Below are 20,421 nucleotides of genomic sequence, written 5' to 3'. Positions count from 1 at the left end.
ATGTGGTTGGTTCGAATCCCGGTGTCCCATATGGTCCCCCGTGCCTGCCAGGAGCTATTTCTGAGCACACAGCCGGAGTAACCCCTGAGCAACGCCGGGTGTGACCCAAAAACAAAAACAAAACAAAAACAAATGAATATGTTAAGTCAAAGACCACCACTAACCACTAATCATCTGAACTCAGTCATCATGATCTTTAACACACTTTACTTCCTCCCAATAGTAAACATTTCTCTTGGCTTAAAGACAAGTTATCACACAAGAGGAATACATACACAGTAGAGGGACTTGCCTCCCCTTGGATTTCATGGGTCAACCCTCTGCACCAGGAGTGTTCCCTGACCATCACCAGGTGTGGCCCCAAAAGCCAAACAACAAATAAAGTAAATTTAAAGTCTATTCCCTTAAGAATGTTTCTGTCCCAACACTTGAAATAGCACCTCAGTGTTTCTTGCATTTGAAAGCTCCAAAGAACCTTTAGGAGAATAAAACAGAATCATACCTCAAATGAAAGCCACTTGGATAGAAATAGTGAGCAATTTGAACACAAGTTCTCACACACCATGTTTAAGTATTTATAAATACTTAAGTACAAATGTGTCGGTTTTACTGGCCTTTTCCCCCCTGGGGAATGTTGTAACTTTTAAAATGCAGAGGTTTCAAAAAAAATAAAAAGCCTTATTGCTTTCTTTCTGTTTGTTTGATTTTTGTTTATATTTGGAGGGCACACCCAGCGATGCTCAGGATTTACTCCTGGCTCTGTGCTCAGAAATCACTCCTGGTAAACTTAGGGACTATATGGGATGCTGGGGATTGAACCCCAGTTGGCCTCATGCAAGGCAAAAGCCCTATCCGTTATCCTATCGCTCCAGTCCCAACTGCTGTCCTTTTAATGTTAGATTTTTGCTTCTAAATTAGGCTTCCCTGAACATCTTTGTCATCTGAATTTTGTCATGGACTGTATTCCCCAAAGTGGGATAATTAGAACGAAGTAATGAACTGACTTAAATTTAGACTGAGTAGAAAGTGCCATGATTTTAAGAGGCAAATATGCATAAGGGAGCAATAACCCCTAAGGGAAGAAGGATGGAAAGAGAGCTCAGTCCATAACCACCCTTTCAGTGAAATAAAAATAAGTTGGAAATAGAAATAATTGGGGAGGGAGCCATTGGGGAAGGGAGTAACTAGGCTGCCCGTAGGAGGCCAGGGCAGTGAAATGAGCCCCAAGACAAGGGAATCCAGTTGCTGAATAAAGTACACCAAGGCCCAAATATCCACAAAGGCTCCCACTGCCACCCCCAACACTCTTCACACTCCCCAACTCTCTCCCCTCCTGGATTCGGAAGCCGATCTGGTTTCTCTGGAGCCTTCCTCTCTGATCAGCAAACCTGAACTAAACAACTCCCCTCTCCCGGGACTCCCGCCGACCCCCAGCAGACACCCCAACCCCTCACCGCCGCGCGTCCTCCGAGGTCCCGACCAGGTTACTAGAGACGCTACGATCTAAGCCCCGCCCCCTGAAAGCAGGATACTTATTGGTCGAATCTTAACTTCTTGGCAACAAGCCCCGCCCCTTTCTTTAGGTGCCTACATGAGTGCTTTTCCTAATAAGGTTTCCACGAGAGGCATTCAAGAAATTTTTAAAAAATGCCCCCAAAAGGGGACATTAAATTCAAAGGTAATATTGACCAGGCATAACGATAATGATTGATCATTATTATCACCGGACGACTAAATGAAAAAAAAACAGGCGCGACTTGGCCGCCTCAAGCCGAAAGACTAGGAAGGACCGGCTGCGACACAAGGAAGAAGGACCTCTAGGCGCAGTACTGGAGACCAGGACCTAGCTAGCTCGCTTTTCTAAAAAAGTGTGCCTTTTCCTCTGGACCGAGAATTGCACCTTCATGGCTGAAGTCAAGGTGAAGACGCAGCCGCCGGACGCGGATCCGGTTGAAATAGAAAACAGGTAAACCTTTACAGACTGTTGATTCCCGCTTCGGAAGCCTCTTAGTCTTGCATTAATCCCATCCCTGCTCTGATACTAGAGCAAATTCAGGGAGCCCTCAACTGTCGGGGGTTTGGACTCCCCTTAGTTTTTGAAGAGTAGAACGCTTATCAAGTCCAAAACTAACTTGACAGTGTGCAGAAGGTTCTGTCGGTGTGCACCCCTCCTGCATTCAATTGACCCACTAGTTGTTTTGCTCCAAGCGTTTGTATCCACGTAGTGTATCCGTGTATTCTATTGAAGACAAGCAGCCACTTCGTAAAGGAATCCTTGCGCCAGCAGGGCCGAAGTTCGGGCGCAGTTTGTCATTTCAGGACATCTAAATAACTGGTTTTAATGCACTAAAGAGTTTAAGTGCATTTGAAAGTTTAGGGTATCGGGGCCGGAGAGATAGCACAGCGGTGTTTGCCTTGCAAGCAGAGATCCAGGACCAAAGGTGGTTGGTTCGAATCCCGGTGTCCCATATGGTCCCCCGTGCCTGCCAGGAGCTATTTCTGAGCAGATAGTCAGGAGTAACCCCTGAGCACGGCCGGGTGTGGCCCAAAAAAACAAAAAGAAAAAAGAAAAGAAAGAAAGAAAGTTTAGGGTACCAACGCCTCTCCAAATTTTATACTCTCTGCCAGTGTTGTATTATTTTTAACTTACTGCATGGTCTTAAAGGACGTCATGTCTGGCCTGTTATGAGTAATATATACATATACATATATATAGTGACTCTATGGCCAGTTGGTGTAGTTGACTTATGTGTTCGTTGTGGAAGCTACTTCCTGCATGTTCAAGGAATTAGTTTGCGTGGCGCCAGAAATAGAAAACATGGAGTCAGGTACATGCAAGAAGTGTGTTCTGCTGCTTGAGCCACACCGCTGGTCCTGATTTATTGTTATTGTTTAGCAGAAATAATTACAATAGCAAGCCCCAATTGTATCAGAGTTTGCTGTATTTGCCTTTAGTTCACAGACAGCATTTCAAAGCAATGCTTTGAATCTTGATCTAGTTGTAAACCATGAAGATTCCTCCATTTTTGATATTTGTATGTTTTTGTTTAAGTTCATGTTAAATTTGTATTATTACTGAGCAGAAAATTACTCTTTAAGTATCAAGCAAAACATAAATTTGCATTTTTCTACAATATTTTGTTTTAATATATAATCATTAGAAACCTAAATAAATAGCGAAGTGTGGAAAAAGCACAATTTCAAATCTGTTTGGCTAGTATGTTTACATCTACTGCCTCATGAAGTGAGGAGAACAAAATTATATGAAGGCCTTTGTTTCCAGGATTATAGAATTATGCCACCAGTTCCCTCATGGAATTACAGATCAAGTAATTCAGAATGAAATGCCTCATATAGAAGCTCAGCAACGAGCTGTGGCCATCAATAGACTTTTGTCTATGGTAAGTTGAATGCAACCAGTGTTTACAATTATATGCTATGATTATCATTACATCTTATTGTATTTTATGTAGCCATTGGTGTTTGTGTCGGGGTAATGCTGGTGGTGCCAAACTTGATTGTTTTTAGCGTTTACTCTTGGTTCTGTGCTCTCAAATCATTTATGATTTAGAGGAGTGTGAGTGGGTGTGGTGGTAGCTGGGCTCTACAGAGTCACATGTGACTCTGCATAGGGTTTAATACTGGGTTTATGCTCATGAATCATTCCTGGTTTAGGGGTTGGTATCAGAGATTGAACTTGCATTGGCCACTTGCGAAGCAAGCACCCTACCCTAATACTATCTCTCCAGTCTCTTCATGTAGCTATTGGAAACTCCTAAGTTGTAACTGATAAAACTGAACTGAGAGATCATCCAGAGAATAGGGTATTTGCCTTGCACATGACTGACCTATATATGATTCTGGCACCTGATATGCTACCCCCCCCCTTCAAGCACATAAGTGAGCACTGAGCGTAGAACTAGGGGTAAGCCTATTGACTTTATAATTCAGTGGTTTAATTAAGTTTTTATTATTTTTTATTTTAGGGCCACCCCAAGTAATGCTTAGGGATTATTCTGGGCTCTATACTCAGGAATTACTCCTGGTGAGCTCTAGCCCCCTCAATTATGATTATTTTAGGGGCCAGGGCAAGAGCACAGCAACTGGGGTGCTATGGGAGTGACCCAGCCTCAATTCCCACCATATAATATGGATTCCCCCTGCCAGAAGTGATTCCTGAGTGCAGAGCCAGGAGTGGCCCCTGAGTATCACTGTGTGACCATCCCCCCACAGAAAAAGATTTTATTTTATTTTATTTTATTTATTTATTTATTTATTTATTTATTTATTTATTTATTTTTGGTTTTTGGGCCACACTCAGCAGCGCTCAGGGGTTACTCCTGGCTCAACGCTCAGAAATCGCTCCTGGCAGGCTTGGGGGACTATATGGGACACTGGGATTCGAACCACCGACCTTCTGCATGAAAGGCAAACGCCTTACCTCCATGCTATCTCTCCGGTCCCCGATTTTATTTAAAAAAAAAAAAGTTTGGGGCCCAGAGAGATAGCATGGAGGTAAGGCATCTGCCTTACATGCAGAAGGATGGTGGTTCGAATCCCGGCATCCCATATGGTCCCCTGAGCCTGCCAGGGACGATTTCCGAGCGTAGAGACGGAGTAACCCTAAGTGTTGCTAGTTATGACCCAAAATTTTTTTTTTAATCATACTCACAATCATACTTAATAAGTCTGGTGCTCGAAGGTATGACAAGGTAGAGTTCACAAAGAAGTTTAAGCAAGAGAATAATTAATAAATCACAAAGTACGACCAGTGTTAGCTCTATTCATATGTTGATTCCCCCATTTCCATTCCACTATTGAATCTATACAGGGTCTTGACTTTTTATCTAAACTGTTACAGCATTTTGGCTCCAGCTCTTGACTTTTTATCTAAACTGTTATAGCATTTTGGCTCCAGCCTTCTCACAACACCTACCAGGCCTTTTGAAGTGTGGGGTGGCTTGGGACTACACCTAGTGGCACTCAAGAGACACTCCTGGCTCTTTGCTCAGGGATCAGGGACCCATATGCAGTGCCAGGAATCAAGCCCCAGGTCAGTTAAATGCAAGGTAGCACCTTACCTCTTGTACTGTTTCTCTGATCTCGCTTGATATATCTTAATTACAGATCTTTCTCTTGCCCAAATCCTTCTATAAGCTAGAGATTTAAGGTCAATTTACTAGATTTACCACACCAAGCTTATACCTTCCTCATCTGGGTCATCTTTCTCTACTGTTCTTCCTGACAAGTTAAGATTCTGAGAACAGGTTGGTTCTGATTCCCTGCCACACTATGCTGTGTGCCTCTAGTCCTGGGATCTTGCTGTTCTTCTCTTTCTTCACAAGACTAATTTGCATTATCTTTTAACATTTAGCTTGTTGTTTTCTGTCAGTTTCCCCAAAACTCATCTAAGATCCCAACCACCCTTCCCTTAACTCTATTTCAGTGCCAAAGACATGCATTGAAGTTAATTGTTTGATTCTCCTTTAAGAGTTTATGTTGGTCCTAAGAAACTCCTCACAGTGAATGTTTGTACACTGGATTCAATGCTTAACTGAATGTGCCACTTAACTGCATTGGAAGATAAAGGAATGATGGTATTAAATATTCATACTTAAATCTGTTTCCAAGTCATAAGTCTTGCTGTCTTAACTTAGGGGAATGGGGCTTTTCTTAGCCAGATACTCAGTCATGCAAAGCATTGGAATTAGTTGAGTCCCAGTTCAGAAATAGGGTCATCCTAGCAGTGCTCATCCTTCCAGGGATGCTCAGGGGACCATGTGTTTCAGGGATCAAACAGGGTTGAATGCATGCATGCAATGTAAGTGCCTTAACCCCTCAACTATCTCTTACCCACAAGCATGTTTTATTGTACTTTTGATTTGTGATATAGAAACAAAATTACTATAGACCTCTTATTGATAGGTTGATTTCTTTGCCAAACTTCTTGGAATATGATAGAAATCACATCAATAAAGTCACTACTTACCTGGGTAACTATATGGAATACTTATGCATGTTCAGCCTTTATTTGAACTTTGTAAATTCTATTATAATTTTCTATTATATGTTGAATAAATTTGAATATGGAATTGTGTTTATTCTGAAGCTACTTGTTTAAAGTTCTTTGTCACTGGTCATTCCACATGAGTATCCATCATAAAAATGTTAAATATTAATCTTTTAGAAAATGATTAATTAAATAAGCAGTTAGGTTTTGAAAAAAAAAACATCATTTGATTCATAGGAAAAAACTTAGGACTCAAATGAGGAGCTTATAAATAATTGGGAAGTGGATCTAGCTCAAAATAATTCAATGTTGTTTTCTTAAAAAAATCCTTTAGGGTCAGTTGGATCTCCTAAGGAGCAGTACAGGACTCCTGTACAGAATAAAGGATTCTCAGAATGCTGGGTAAGCACCTACTATTTTCGGAGGGGGTGGGGGAGTTGGGGAGGCCACAGGCAGCAGCACTCGGGAGTTACTTCTGGCTCTGCACTCAGAAGTTACTCTGGTAGGCTTGGGGAACCATATGGTATCCCATGGATCAAACCTGGGTCTGCTGCATGCCAGGCAAATGCCCTAACAGCTGTGCTATTGTACTGGTTGCCTTTTTTTTTTTTTTTTTTTGAGAAAATTCTAATTATTATAAAGGAGATGTTTGCCTAGGCAGAGAATTAAGTTGGTACAGAATTACATAACATATCCTATATAACATCCTTGCCTCTTATCATGGCTTCTGTTCCCCAGAGATACCTGCCCTTAATAATTTAGTCTATATCTTTATTCTAGGCCTCTACAAATACATAAACATTTATCTGTTTATATAATATATATACACCCTATAATCTATTTTTTAAACAGAAAGATGCAATCATACTTTATATATTTTGCAATTTGTTTTCTTTTCATATTTCTTTTTTTTTAATAGAATTTAGAATCTTAGAATTTAGAATTTTAGGGGCCGGGTAAGTGGCACTGGAGGTAAGGTGTCTGCCTTGCAAGCGCTAGCCAAGGAAGGACCGCGGTTCGATCCCCCGGCGTCCCATATGGTCCCCCCAAGCCAGGGGCGATTTCTAAGCACATAGCCAGGAGTAACCCCTGAGCGTCAAATGGGTGTGGCCCAAAAACCAAAAAAAAAAAAAAAAAAGAATTTAGAATTTTAAGTGGAATTTAGAATTTTAGAATTTAAGGGCTGGTGAGGTGGCGCTAGAGGTAAGGTGTCTGCTTTGCGAGCGCTAGCCAAGGAAGGACCGCGGTTCGATCCCCCGGCATCCCATGTGGTCCCCCCAAGTCGGGCAATTTCTGAGCGCTTAGCCAGGAGTATCCCCTGAGCATCAAACGGGTGTGGCCCCAAAAACCAAAAAAAAAAAAAAAAAAAAAAGAATTTTAGAATTGAGAATTTTAGAATAGAATTGAGAATTATAAAGATTTAGATTTATAGTTTTATAATTTATAAATAAATTCTATTCTAAAGTTTTAAAATTCTAAATTCTATTCTAAAATTCTAAATTCTAAATTGCAATTTGTTTTCTTTTACTTACTGTGTCTTGGACATCTTTTTATCCTGATACATACAACTCTGTCTCATTCTTTTTAAGTAAGTTCTTCTTTTGGTCCATAAATCAATATAATGGAATTTTATGGTAATTTTTTATCATGGTCATACAGAGTAATAGATGAACCTATTTAAATCTTTGTCTTTTTAATTCTATCTTATTCTCCTGCAGTAAAATGAAGGGATCAGATAACCAAGAAAAACTTGTTTATCAAATAATAGAGGATGCTGGAAACAAAGGTAAGCATGAAGATGAAAAATTAATTGTTTTTAGATCTGATGTAGGGACTGGCTTCTTGGGTGTCAATCAATGTGCAGAGTGAGCAGATGAGTGTAATATACATAATAACATACCAGTGCTTGAAGGACATCTCAGAGAGATACCATTACTGCTCATTGGAATTAGAAACTAGATTGCTGTAAGCACGAATGGAAAGAAATCTTCATGCTGGATCACATGAATGTAATAATTGTTCAGAATAAAATGAGAGGTGGATTTTGTTTTGGTTTTGGGAGGTTCACTTTCAAGTTGTGGCCAGGAGGCCTGGGACCTCTCTTAGCAGTTCTTAACTAACCAGGCTGTTGGTTCAGAGTAAGAAACCAAGGATGCAGTTCTTTGTGGGCATCACTATGGTGCTATGGGGGTCACTCCAGCACAGCTTGAGGTTCCGCCAGGCCCACACCCAGATGGTTCTTGCCTCAGCAATACTTTGAGTACCATGTGGTTCTGGAGATTAAACTAGGGTCAGCCATTTGTCAGGCAAGTGCCTTAGCTTCTATAGAGTTTCTCTGATACAAAATTTGAGAATTTTGTTAAGTCCTTTCTAAATTAGGGATCAAACTAGGATAAGACCCACTGATCTTACTTTGATCTGTGGTTTTGAAAAGAAGCATCGTTTCTGCATCTTGTCTGTCAGTTGTGGATAGCATCCCTGTGGTCTTTGCAGAAGCCACAGGAATGCCTAATGCAGTATTGCCAAGATAAGTCCCTCAATAGCTGTTTAGTTCCTCCCCTATTCCACTTGAAGAAATGTACTGAATTGCTATTATTTTAGCTTACTCTGTTTGGCTTTGGTTTTGGTTTCATTTTTGGGCCACAGCCAGAAGTGCTCAGAGACTTCTCCTACTAGTGCTCACAGGATTGTATGAGGTGTTGAGGATTGAACCCATGTTAGCTGTAAGACAAGCACCCTTCCTAACTATATCTCTCCAGGCCCCACTTAGTCTATTGAGTTATTAATATTAATAATTTTGTAATAATTTTAGATCATCTGTCTCCTATGATTATCACTTCAACTAACATTTAAATAGCAGGGCTAGAAAGATAGCACAGTGGTAGGGCATTTGCCTTGCATGTGGCCAACCCGAGAGTGACCCTGTTCGATTCCTGGCACTCATATGGTCCCCCAGCCTGCCAGGGGTGATTTCTGAATGCAGAGCCAGGAGTAAACCCTAAGCACCGCTGGGTGTGGCCTAACAACCAATCGATCAATCAATATATAAAGTTTAAAAAAACATTTAAATAGTAAACCCCTGAAAATTTATTATTAAAAAATAATTCTTGGGCCAGAGTGATATCACAACGGGGAGGGCATTTGCCTTGCACATGCCAACCTGAGTTCAGTCCCTGGCATCCCATATGCTCAATCCCCTGAGCACCACCAGGAGAAACCCCTAAGTGCTGCCAGGTGTGACCCAAAAACAAACAAACAAAAAAAGAATGTTTCTTGGGCCAACGAAATAATTATAGGTAGAGGTGCTTACCTTGCATGTGACTGAGTCAGATTCAATCCCTCGCACCTCATGTGGTCCCCCAAGCTCACCAGGAGTTATTCCTTACCACAGAGCCAGGAGTAAGGAGGGTGTGCCACAAAAACAAATAAATTAAAAACCTTTTTATTCTCCCATGAAGCTTCTACTTCGGAAAGTAAATAGGGTAGTGGAGCTGGAGAAATACCAAGAGTATACCCTGAGTATAACTAAGTGTGCCCAAACACACACCTTCCCTCCAATATGTTCAAGTTTTTTCTGTCTGTCCTGGATTGGCTGCATGCAAAGCAAATGCCCTGCCACTGTGCTATCCCTCTGTCCCCACAGCCTTATATTTTGGGGCTGTGGACATTTGGAGAGCTGGGGCTGGGCCTTCTGGTGCTGTAACAGGTGACAAGGGGGTGATAATGCAATGCCAAGGATTGAAATTGAGGTCTGATGCATATTTTTAATCGCCTCATGTTTTCTCTCAATTTATTTTTGTGGTGCCAGAGATCAAATCCGTACAGAGTCTCACAACATAAGGCAAATGATCAGTCCCTGAGTTCATCTTAAGCCCATTAAATCTTTTTAAAAAGATATAATATAAAACCAAAAAAAAGATATCATAATATAATTATAGCTCTAAGATCATCTGTTTTGGAGAGATGGGGATGGCTTGGACCACATCCTACAGTACTCAGGGCTTACTTCTAGCACTGTGCTTAGGGATCACTTAGAGAAGTATTTAAAAGAATATATGTGGTGCCAGTTATTGAACTGGGGTCAGTGCATGCAAGGCAAGAGCCTTAATCTGATAGTATCTCTGGCCTTAGAAAACTGTATTTTAAAATGAGATGTAAGTAACAAGATGTAAACACAAATCTGGTGTCTAACTTAATTAATTTTACTCTTTTACAGGAATATGGAGCAGGGATATCCGATACAAAAGTAATTTGCCATTAACAGAAATTAACAAAATTCTAAAGAATTTGGAGAGTAAAAAGCTTATCAAAGCTGTTAAGTCTGTGGCAGTGAGTCATTTTCTTTTAAACACGAACTGTTATATTTATAAGATTGTTTATGTATATAAGATTGTGGGAATGATAACTCAGTGGGTAGGGTGTTTGCTTGGAACATGACTGACCCAGGTTTGATCCCCAGCATCCCATATGTTCCCTGAGCCTGCCAGGAGTAATTTCTATGTGCAGAGCCAGGAGTAATGCATGAGCATTGTTGAATGTGGTCCAATAAAACAAAGATTGCTCCAACTCTATCTTAATCACTGCCAGTTGAACCCAATACAACTTTAACCTCTTTTTTGTTGTTTTTGGTTTTTTTGGGGTCACACCCATCAGTGTTCAGGGATTATTCCTGGCTCTGTGCTCAGAAATCGCTCCTGGCAGGTATGGGTGGGAAGGACCATATGGGATGCCAGAATTCGAACCACCGTAGGAGGATTTGAACCACCGTCCGTCCTGGATTGGCTGCTTTGCAAGGCAAATGCCTTACTGCTGTGCTATCTCTCTGGCCCCAGCTTTTAACCTTTTAAAGAACCAAAATTAATTTTCTCTCTTAGGGAAAGAACTTTTGAGATCACAAAAATGTTTTGTGGTATGTCAGGTTATTTACTCATCCTTCTAAAACATTTTAACATAACATTCAATCAATATCTTACATGTATTTGCTGAATGTATACTCTGCCCTGGATGCTTGGGTGAGAAGCCAGTAAGATCCTTCTCTTGGGCGTCAGGATGATAGTACAGCAGGTAGGATGCTCATCTTGCATGTGGCCAATCCAGGTTTGAATCCTGGTATTCCATATGGATCCCTGAGCACTGCCGGGAATGATTCCTGAATGTAGAATCAAGAGTAACCCCTGAGTATCACCGGGTGTGTCTACTCCTTCGAATCTCCCCTCCCCCCAAAAAATAATCCTTGTCCTGTTTAAACTTCTGTTGTAGTACATTGGTCTTTCTCCCTCTTATTTTGCCTTATCTGTCACATTCCTCAGACTTTGTTTTCTAGTGCTAGCTCCATCCAGGGCATTAGCTATTGACCTCTTTAATTTAGGCAATAGAGAAACTGAAATATCTCTGCCATAGGTTTCTAGACTTCAATAGCTTGACACCCCCATTTCAGAAAACAGTTTACTCATGCTCACCTGGAAACCTACCTTTAAGCAAACAGGTACCACTCCCAAGTGCACCCACGACAACTCACAAGACAATTATTCCAGTGCCCTCTGGGAAGTAGTGTCACTATTTATTAATTACTTTTTATGGTCAGGTATCATCATTGCATTTAACAAGGTTTCAGGTGTATATCATTGAAAGTCAATATGTGTTCCTTATATTGCACAAGTGTATTTGATCAGTTCATTTCATCTGATGTGATTTTGTTTATCAAGTGATATTTGTATCATACCATTTCACAAGCTAGAATGTTTTCCTCTTCTATGTCTTTAATTAATAATGTCAGATATTTACAGAATTAGAGGAAATAGTAATTTTTCACGTGTCTATATGACTAGATCCATTTGACCAATTTTCCTTCTACTTTTTTTTTCTTCCGGTTTTTGGGCCACACACAGTGACGCTCGGGTTGCTCCTGGCTATTCGCTCAGAAATCGCTCCTGGCTCAGGGGACCATATGAAATGCCAGAGATTGAACCAAGGTCCATCCTGGATCAGACGCCTGCAAGGCAAATGCCCTACGGCTGCACTATCACGTCAACCCTACTTCTTTTTCCTTTGGTTTGCTTTTAGGCCATAGTGGCAGTGCTCAAGGCTTGCTCCTGGCTCTGTGCTTAGTGATGACTCCTGGCTCTAGACTTCTGGACCACATAAAATACTGGGGATCGAGAGCCAGAGGGATAGCACAGCAGTAGGGCATTTGCCTTGCATACAGCCAATCCAAGACAGATGGTGATTAGAATTCTGGTGTCCCATATGGTCCCCTGTGCCTGCCAGGAGCAATTTCTGAGCGCATAGCCAGGAGTAACCCCTGAGCGCCACTGGGTGTAACCCAAACCCTTCCCCTTAAAATACAGAGGCTTGAACCTGGATTGGCTACATGTAAAGCAAGCACCTTCCCCGACTTTCATCTCCCCCATCATTCTTATTCTCCAGCTTATATAGCTTTTAATAGATCTGTGAAAGTATAATTCACATACCATAAAGTTGATCCCTTTAATGTGTATTTTTAGTGGTCTTTAGTTAGTCACAGAATACTGTATTCATAATACTTTGCTAATATTAAGCTTTTTCATCATCCCCACAATGACTCCGCAGTCATTCCCTAGACTCACTGCCTGAAGGCACTGAAAACCACTTATACAATCTGCCACTATAGATCTATCTATTTTGGATTGCTCAGATAAATGAATTCATATAATATGCGGTCTTTGTGTCTGGTTTATTTATTTTGTATCTCTGAGGGTTGAGATTAGAACCCAAAGTATAAAATATATTCATGAGTCCATAGTGATTTCAGTAAATATTTTATTCTTTTTGATTTTCTTTTTTGGAAAGGAGGGAGCACAGCTTTGTTAAGGACTTAGTCCTGGCTCTGAGCTCAGGAATTCCTCCTCGAAGTAGTCAGAGGACCCTATGGGGTTTTGGGGTTCAAATCCTGGTCAATTGCATGCCTTATCTGCAGTATACTCTTTGACACTTCCTTGGTGAATATTTTAATGTACAAAGTAGAATAGACAAATCTTCCATGCAGAAGAATTCCAAGCAACTTATATAAATGCTCCAGCTCCAAAGTTGAGCCTGCACTCCTGAAATATGGGCTGTATCTATTCCTTCCATATGTGGAAAATTGGGGAACTGGAAATAACTTCACATTGTAGAAAACTTAGAAATAACTCCAGCCAGGTGATTACAATCGACAGCGACTGATAAGTCATACCAGTGACAATGAGGTATCACTTGGTGACAATCAAATACTCTTTATGAAATGGTGAAAGGGGCAGTATCACCTCTGCAGTCGATTTTTTATCTAATATTGAAAAATATATCAGAAAAAAGAACAGTAAAGATCCTACAGAGTATCTGACCAGAAATTCTCAGCTATCAAGAATCTGAGAACACAATGAGGAGTCTCAGAAAATGGCATAGCCAAAACCCTGGAAAGTACAACAACTCAAAATCATGTGTTATCTTCTTGAATAGGATTCTGGCCCAGGATCAGGATATTAGGGAAAAAATAAGGAAATCTGACTAAAGTACAGGCTCTAGTTAATAATGTGTCAAGGCCAGATATGTAGCTCGACATATTTGGAACATATTCTCACTTGAAACGTTTTTCATTGCTGCTGTTGTTGGAAATAGAAAGTTATTGGAAAGTAGGAGAGAAAGAAATCCACAGCCTAGAAGAACTTAATAGAGGTGTAAATTATCATTTGGAAGTTTGCATTGCCCTATAAACATGTTTGCTTTACATGTTTTTTTAGGCCTCAAAAAAGAAGGTGTATATGCTCTATAACCTGCAACCGGACCGGTCTGTAACTGGTGGCGCCTGGTACAGTGATCAGGATTTTGAATCAGAATTTGTGGAAGTGCTTAACCAACAGTGTTTTAAATTCCTGCAAACCAAGGTGAGGTGTTGTTGAAAGCATTACCAAAAATTGTCTTTTTGAATTTTAATAGTTTTTGTAGGCCATTTAATAAGAATTGAAAATTAAATTAAGTTGTTTGTGCTCTTGATTTCTTTCTGTATAAACTGGATTCAGAAGCCACCATAATTTTTATTGAGATTTCTATTTCTAACTCTCTAGGCAGAAGCAGCAAGAGAAAGCAAACAGAACCCAATGATACAGAGAAATAGTTCGTTTGCCTCATCACATGAAGTTTGGAAATATATCTGTGAATTGGGGATCAGTAAGGTCAGAATGCAATTTCTTACGTTCATCATGGTTGTTTTTTTTTTTGTGGTTTTTGGGTCACACCCGGCAGTGCTCAGGGGTTACTCCTGGCTCCATGCTCAGAAATTGCTCCTGGCAGGCACGGGGGACCATATGGGACGCTGGGATTCGAACCGATGACCTCTTGCATGAAAGGCAAACGCCTTACCTCCATGCTATCTCTCCAGCCCCTCATTATGGTTTTTAAAAAAAATCTATACTGCAAAACTAATGAGATAGTACAGTGAATAGGGGTTTGTCTTGCACATTACTGATCCAGGTTCAGCTCCTTGTGCCCATACAGTTCCATGAGCCCCACCAAGAGTAATATCTGAGCACAGAGCCAGAAGTAACTCCTGAGCATTGGTAGGTGTGACCCAAGAAATCTACAACAGCATCATAGGTAGTTTATACTATATTCCAAGTTGTATTTGATCTTGGTCCCTTTATCTGCTAATTCCTATGCATATTCTTGAAAACCCACTTTGGGAAAGTACTGCTCTTAGCCACATAGGCTAGGTGCTATTTTCCATCAGACAATGTTTGGACTCTATGTACCAAAGTTTGGGATACAGAGAAACAGGGAATATCTTAGTGAAGAGAATTTCTCTGCTAAAATCCAATAGTCTGAGTTGGCTAGTGGTTTCATTTTCAATTTTTGTTTTTGTTTTTGTTTTTGGGCCACACCTGGCATTGCTCAGGGGTGATTCCTGGCTGTCTGCTCAGAAATAGCTCCTGGCAGGAATGGGGGACCATACGGGACACCAGGATTTGAACCAACCACCTTTGGTCCTGGATCGGCTGCTTGCAAGGCAAGCGCCGCTGTGCTATCTCTCCGGGCCCCATGGTTTATTTTCTTGGGGACATTTTAACATTCGTACCAAATACCAGTTATTGTGTTGTCATTGATCAGCATTTTCCTTGTTAGAAGATATAAGCGATGTTGCTTTCTTTTGAAGACCCATAGAAAAGGATGTCATGCTAGATGCTTTTCTTGTTCAGAGAAGACATTAAAGTGACTTACTCCCTTGCCACAAATAGTGGGGGAGTTCAGTTAGGGCAGAGAAGGGACCATTGTGACAATGATCATTGAATTGATCACTCTGAACAAGAACTGGGGGCTAAAAGGAGGTAGAGTGATAGGCATGATACCCTTTCAGTAACAATATTACAAATCATAGTGTCTAAAAGAAAAAAAGAATAGAGAAGGAGAAGAAAAATATCTGCCATACAGGTAGGCAAGGGGTAGGACTGGAGGGAAACAGAACATTGGTGGTGGGAGATGTGTGCTGATAAGGGATGGATGTTGGGCACAAACAAACTCAAATTGTGAACAACTTTGTATCTCACAGTGATTCCTTGTGACTTCCTCTCCTGAACAAGCCACTATCATTTCCTGAGCCCTGTTTCTTTTTCCTTTTTTTTTTTTAATTGGTTTTTGGGTCACACCCAGCGGTGCTCAGGGGTTTCTCCTGGCTGTCTGCTCAGAAATAGCTCCTGGCAGGCACGGGGGACCATATGGGAGACCGGGATTTGAACCAATCACCTTTGGTCCTGGATCGGTTGCTTGCAAGGCAAACGCCGCTGTGCTATCTCTCCGAGCCCGAGCCCTGTTTCTTATTTATTTAAAAAGAAAAGTGAAAATAGGAGTTTGGACTATTCTATACTAAAATAACTTTCTGCTCAATCATTTCTGCTTAAGCATCCATTTTTTTTTTTGCCAAAAAAGTGAAACTTTACTGGTGAATGGATTGGTATTGAAACATTGTTTGCCTGAAATTCTATTGTGAATAACTAATTTTATGCTTATTAAATTAAAAAAAATAGGCTCCTGAGAGATAGCACAGTGGCAGGACGTTTACCTTGCACACGGTTGAACTAGGATGGACCTGAGTTCCATTCCCAGCATCCCATATGGTCCCCCGAGCCTGCCAGGAGCGATTTCTGAGCACAGAGCCAGGAGCTCTGAGCACTGCTGAGTGTGGCCCAAAAACAAACAAAAAAAGTGGAACCTTTATGAGGTTTCTAGATTTCATTTAGTGGGGCTAGAGATAGTACAGTGGTTAAGGCCCTTGTCTTGCATGCAGATTGATGAACCCCACTTTAATCTTCAGTACCTCTGAGCACCAGGGACCACTGAGGTACAGAGCCAGGAATTGTCCCCGACTACCTCTGGATGAGGCTCAACTCCTTCCCTCCACCCTAAAATAAAATTAAATAAATTATACTTAGGAGATGGGAAGACATCAGAAAAATGTTAATTTTAAACTAAGATTCTGTCCCTAGCATTTCAGTGATTTTGTGCTAACTTAAGCTATTATTCAACCTCTTCATGCAGTACTCAGAGGTTGCTCTTGGCCCTGTGCTCAAGGTTAGTCCTGGCATTGCTCAGGGGGACTAAATAAGAGTGCTGACAGTTTGAAAAGATCCAAGGCAAGTGCTTTAAGTCCTGTACTGTCTTGCCAGCCAAAGTAATTGTGACTTTCATTGTTTGGTTTGGGGCCGTTCCCATCAGTGCTCAGGGCTTACTTAAAACTCTGTACTTAGAGGTCACTCTTGGCAGGCTCAGGAGATCATAAGTAGTGGTAGGCCATTTGCAGGGCAAGTACCTTAACCCCTGTATTATTTCTTCAGCCCTGACTGTGATTTTTTAAATTCTTTTTTTTTTTTTTTTTTTTTTTGGTTTTTGGGCCACACCCGTTTGACACTCAGGGGTTACTCCTGGCAATGTGCTCAGAAATCGCCCCTGGCTTGGGGGGACCATATGGGACGCCGGGGGATCGAACCGCGGTCCGTTCCTTGGCTAGCGCTTGTAAGGCAGACACCTTATCTCTAGCGCCACCTTCCCGGCCCCGATTTTTTAAATTCTTATAACACCCTCCAAAAGGCCATCATGTCTTTGAGATTGTTTCTGATGTTCCCCTTTCCAGGTAGAGTTATCCATGGAGGACATTGAAACCATCTTGAATACCCTCATCTATGATGGAAAAGTAGAAATGAGTATCATCGCTGCAAAAGAAGGCACAGTTGGCAGCGTCGATGGGCACATGAAATTGTACAGGGCCGTCAATCCAATTATCCCACCCACCGGTTTGGTCCGTGCTCCCTGTGGACTCTGCCCAGTAAGTTCAAGTGTTTTCATTTGACACCTGGCAATATGTCATTGTAGAAAACATATATGCCACATGCCATGCCAGCAAGGACACTAGTCTTTTTCAAACTGTAAGTGATGACCAAAAACTACTCAAATTTCCATGTCATTTCAGCAATAGCTTAAACACATTATTGCTTTCTTAGAATAACACTCTTGAAGGGCCGGAACAGTGGTGCAAGCGTAAGGTATCTGCCTTGCTTACTCTAGCCAGGAAGGACCACGGTTTGATCCCCCTGCATCCCATATGGTCCCCCAAGTCAGGAGCGATTTCTGAGCGTATAGCCAGGAGTAACCCCTGAACATCACCGGGTGTGGCCCAAAAACCAAAATAAATAAATAAATAAAAATAAAACCACTCTTGGGGCCTGAGTGGTAGCACAGAGGGGAAGGTGCATGCCTTGCATGTGGCTGACCTGGGTTTGATTCCTGGCATCACATATGGTTTCCTGAGCCTGCCAGAAGTGATTCCTGAACATAGAGCCAGAAGTCAGCCCTGAGCACTGCCAGTTGTGGCCCACTCCCCACTCCGCAAAAAAAAAATGCCTAATTTATTTCTGCATTGAAAGAATTCTTTCTGTATTAGAATATCCAGCCCAAAGAAATTAAGGATTTCTGCTCTTCGCCATTCTTGATGAGGGCTAGTCATTTAACATAAGAGTAAAGGGAGTTGAGATTTGTTGAGAACCTACATGGGCCAAATATTTTCTTGATGATTTATATGACTTCAGAAGACTTAAGATCACAGAGCTTAAAAGTAACAACCACGATTCAAGCTTAGAGTTAATGTTCTTGTTTTGATTTTTTATTTTTTTTTGGTGGTGCCAGAGATCTAAGCCAGCCTTCACACAAACAACTCAAGTGCTTTCCCCTGAACCACATCTCTGAACCAACATCCTTCCCCTGCAGTATTTCCTAGCACCTGTCCCTGACAGCTGTGTGGTGAGCCATGACCTAAGCTGTGGCATTCAGATGTGTGGACCGCCACTGCTTTATTCTATTATTCTGTGCCCTTGTCTGTAACCAGCACTTTCAGCCCCAATTCAACTTCTACCCCCCCCCCCCAAAAGGCTAACATATTCAACATATTCTGGTTCTGGTAACTGCTTTATATATGCAGAAATTCTAAACATGAAGGCTTGCCTTATCAAATTACTGGTATGTCTAGACTCTAGAGCTTCATTTTCTGTATTCCTGTTAACTTCTGAGTCTTAGGCCAGTGGGGAAATGAACATGGTTATCTAAAGGCTACCTTAAGAGAGCTCATTAACTCTCACAAAGCAGGTCCTATTTTTGTTGTTCTTGTTTATTTTTGTTTTGGAGCCAATCAGAGAGATGCAGGATAGTCTATGATCAGGGATCACTCCTGGTAGGGCTTGAAGAACCATATGGAGTGTGGGGGATCAGACCCAGCTGGGACTTGTGCAAGGTGAGTGCCAGTGCTGTCCACTTCATCTGCACAGGTTTGGTTATTGTATGACCTTAACACTCTGACATCGATGTGTACCACCAGTGACTCACACTGGAATATGGTTTACTCAACACATTTGGCATCAGTGTCAGTGGGTTAATCTCTTTCAGTTGGAAAGTTTTGTTTTTGCTATTACTTTCAATGGTTGCACCTGGGTATTTGAGAGAAATCTTAGGTGTGATTAACATTTTAAGATTTTACCTATAAATAATAATTTGGGTTTTTACATTTTAAGTTTGAATACCATCGTTTACAATACTATTGAAGTCGTTTTATATTTGTAGAGCTACTACACCAATCCCATTACAATGGAATAGTTCTTAAAATTTCAGTTTGAATATAAACTTTTTTCTCTTTAAAGGTTTTTGATGACTGCCATGAAGGTGGGGAGATTTCACCATCAAATTGTATTTATATGACAGAATGGCTTGAATTTTAATGGGAGCTGTGGCATTTCCTGGCATTTTAAAACTGAAGTTACTTTGGGAGCAAATAACTTGACTTATGATGGATCAGCTAGTTCACTGGAAAGCAAACTTCACAATAATGGGAACCAGATTTGCTCCTGCAAAAACATTTTTTTTTTTAAATAAGAATAATGAGCAGGTAAAGTGGTGAAATCTGTTCTTCAATAAATAATATATTTTTAAGTCATGGAAGAGGACTCCTTCTGAAGCTTTTAAGACTTAATTGGTTCAAGGAAGAAGCCAAAAGTTCAGGTTCAATAAGTTCTGTTGTTAACAGTTAGAGATTAAAATACCTATTTTAATGTTTTAAGATTTTCATTGGTAATACTATTTGTTTCATTATCACTTTTTCTGTTTCTCAACAGTTTATTGAGATTAAATGATAAATTGAGGAATAGGAGTAAAGGCAAACTTTGGGAAGGAGGGAAAAATGAATTTCCTTTTCTACACAGTATTTCTTTTTATATTCGAAATACTTTTTATGAGGAAAATGCTGCTATTTTTACTATATTTACCACATAACCATTGTCACTGCATAATTGTTATATTCTGTGTTTTCAGTAATACTAACATTTTAAGGGACTGAAGAGAGATAATATACTTGCCTTGTTCTTTGCCAACCCAGGTTCATTCCCCAACACCCCAAATAGTTGGTCCCCTAAGCTCTGTCTAAGACTGTGACAAGACTGTCAAGCCTGTGTCCTCCCTGAGCAAAATCAGAAGTAAACTCTAAGCACCACCCAAAACAAAAACAAAGAAACATTTAGACCATGGGCCCGGAGAGATAGCACAGCGGTGTTTGCCTTGCAAGCAGCTGATCCAGGATCAAAGGTGGTTGGTTCGAATCTGTGTCCCATATGGTCTCCTGTGCCTGCCAGGAGCTATTTCTGAGCAGACAGCCAGGAGTAACCCCTGAGCAATGCCGGGTGTGGCCCAAAAACCAAAAAAAAAAAAAAACAAAAAAAAACATTTAGACTTTCCATTACCAAAAAAAAAGAAAACTAAAAGCTTCACATAATTATCTCACTTTTTTTTTTTTTTGCCAAAAATGTATGATTTTTTAAAAAGTTTACATGACAATTATTCAGTAAAATACTATATCACAAACACAAGTGATA

General features: G+C 40.8%; 2 protein-coding genes across 3 annotated transcripts in view; one reads left to right on the top strand and one right to left on the bottom strand.

The window, feature by feature from the left end:
* SNX5 (sorting nexin 5) overlaps positions 1–20,421 on the bottom strand; it is a 1,173,556-nt gene that overhangs the window by 413,331 nt on the left and 739,804 nt on the right. The window lies entirely within an intron of this gene.
* On the top strand, positions 1,838–19,486 carry POLR3F (RNA polymerase III subunit F). The gene is made up of 9 exons (XM_049774359.1): positions 1,838–1,966; positions 3,284–3,401; positions 6,345–6,412; positions 7,729–7,796; positions 10,227–10,339; positions 13,765–13,908; positions 14,089–14,196; positions 17,145–17,336; positions 19,198–19,486. Exons 1-9 carry the CDS (start codon positions 1,905–1,907, stop codon positions 19,273–19,275), a joined length of 951 nt encoding a protein of 316 aa, XP_049630316.1. The 5' UTR covers positions 1,838–1,904; the 3' UTR covers positions 19,276–19,486.

This window comes from Suncus etruscus, chromosome 6 (assembly GCF_024139225.1).
Source record: "Suncus etruscus isolate mSunEtr1 chromosome 6, mSunEtr1.pri.cur, whole genome shotgun sequence".
Taxonomy (NCBI): Eukaryota; Metazoa; Chordata; class Mammalia; order Eulipotyphla; family Soricidae; genus Suncus; species Suncus etruscus.
The sequence above is the reverse complement of the archived record's forward strand: the minus strand, read 5'-3'. Positions and strand labels throughout refer to the sequence as shown.

What these genes read in the sequence shown, in the direction of transcription:
- POLR3F (XM_049774359.1), top strand. Translation starts at nt 1,905, where the DNA reads ATGGCTGAAGTCAAGGTGAAGACGCAGCCGCCGGACGCGGATCCGGTT. An exon ending in AAGGATTCTCAGAATGCTGG is followed by an intron (nt 6,413 to 7,728) that starts GTAAGCACCTAC and finishes ATTCTCCTGCAG; the next exon opens with TAAAATGAAGGGATCAGATA. An exon ending in AGAGGATGCTGGAAACAAAG is followed by an intron (nt 7,797 to 10,226) that starts GTAAGCATGAAG and finishes ACTCTTTTACAG; the next exon opens with GAATATGGAGCAGGGATATC.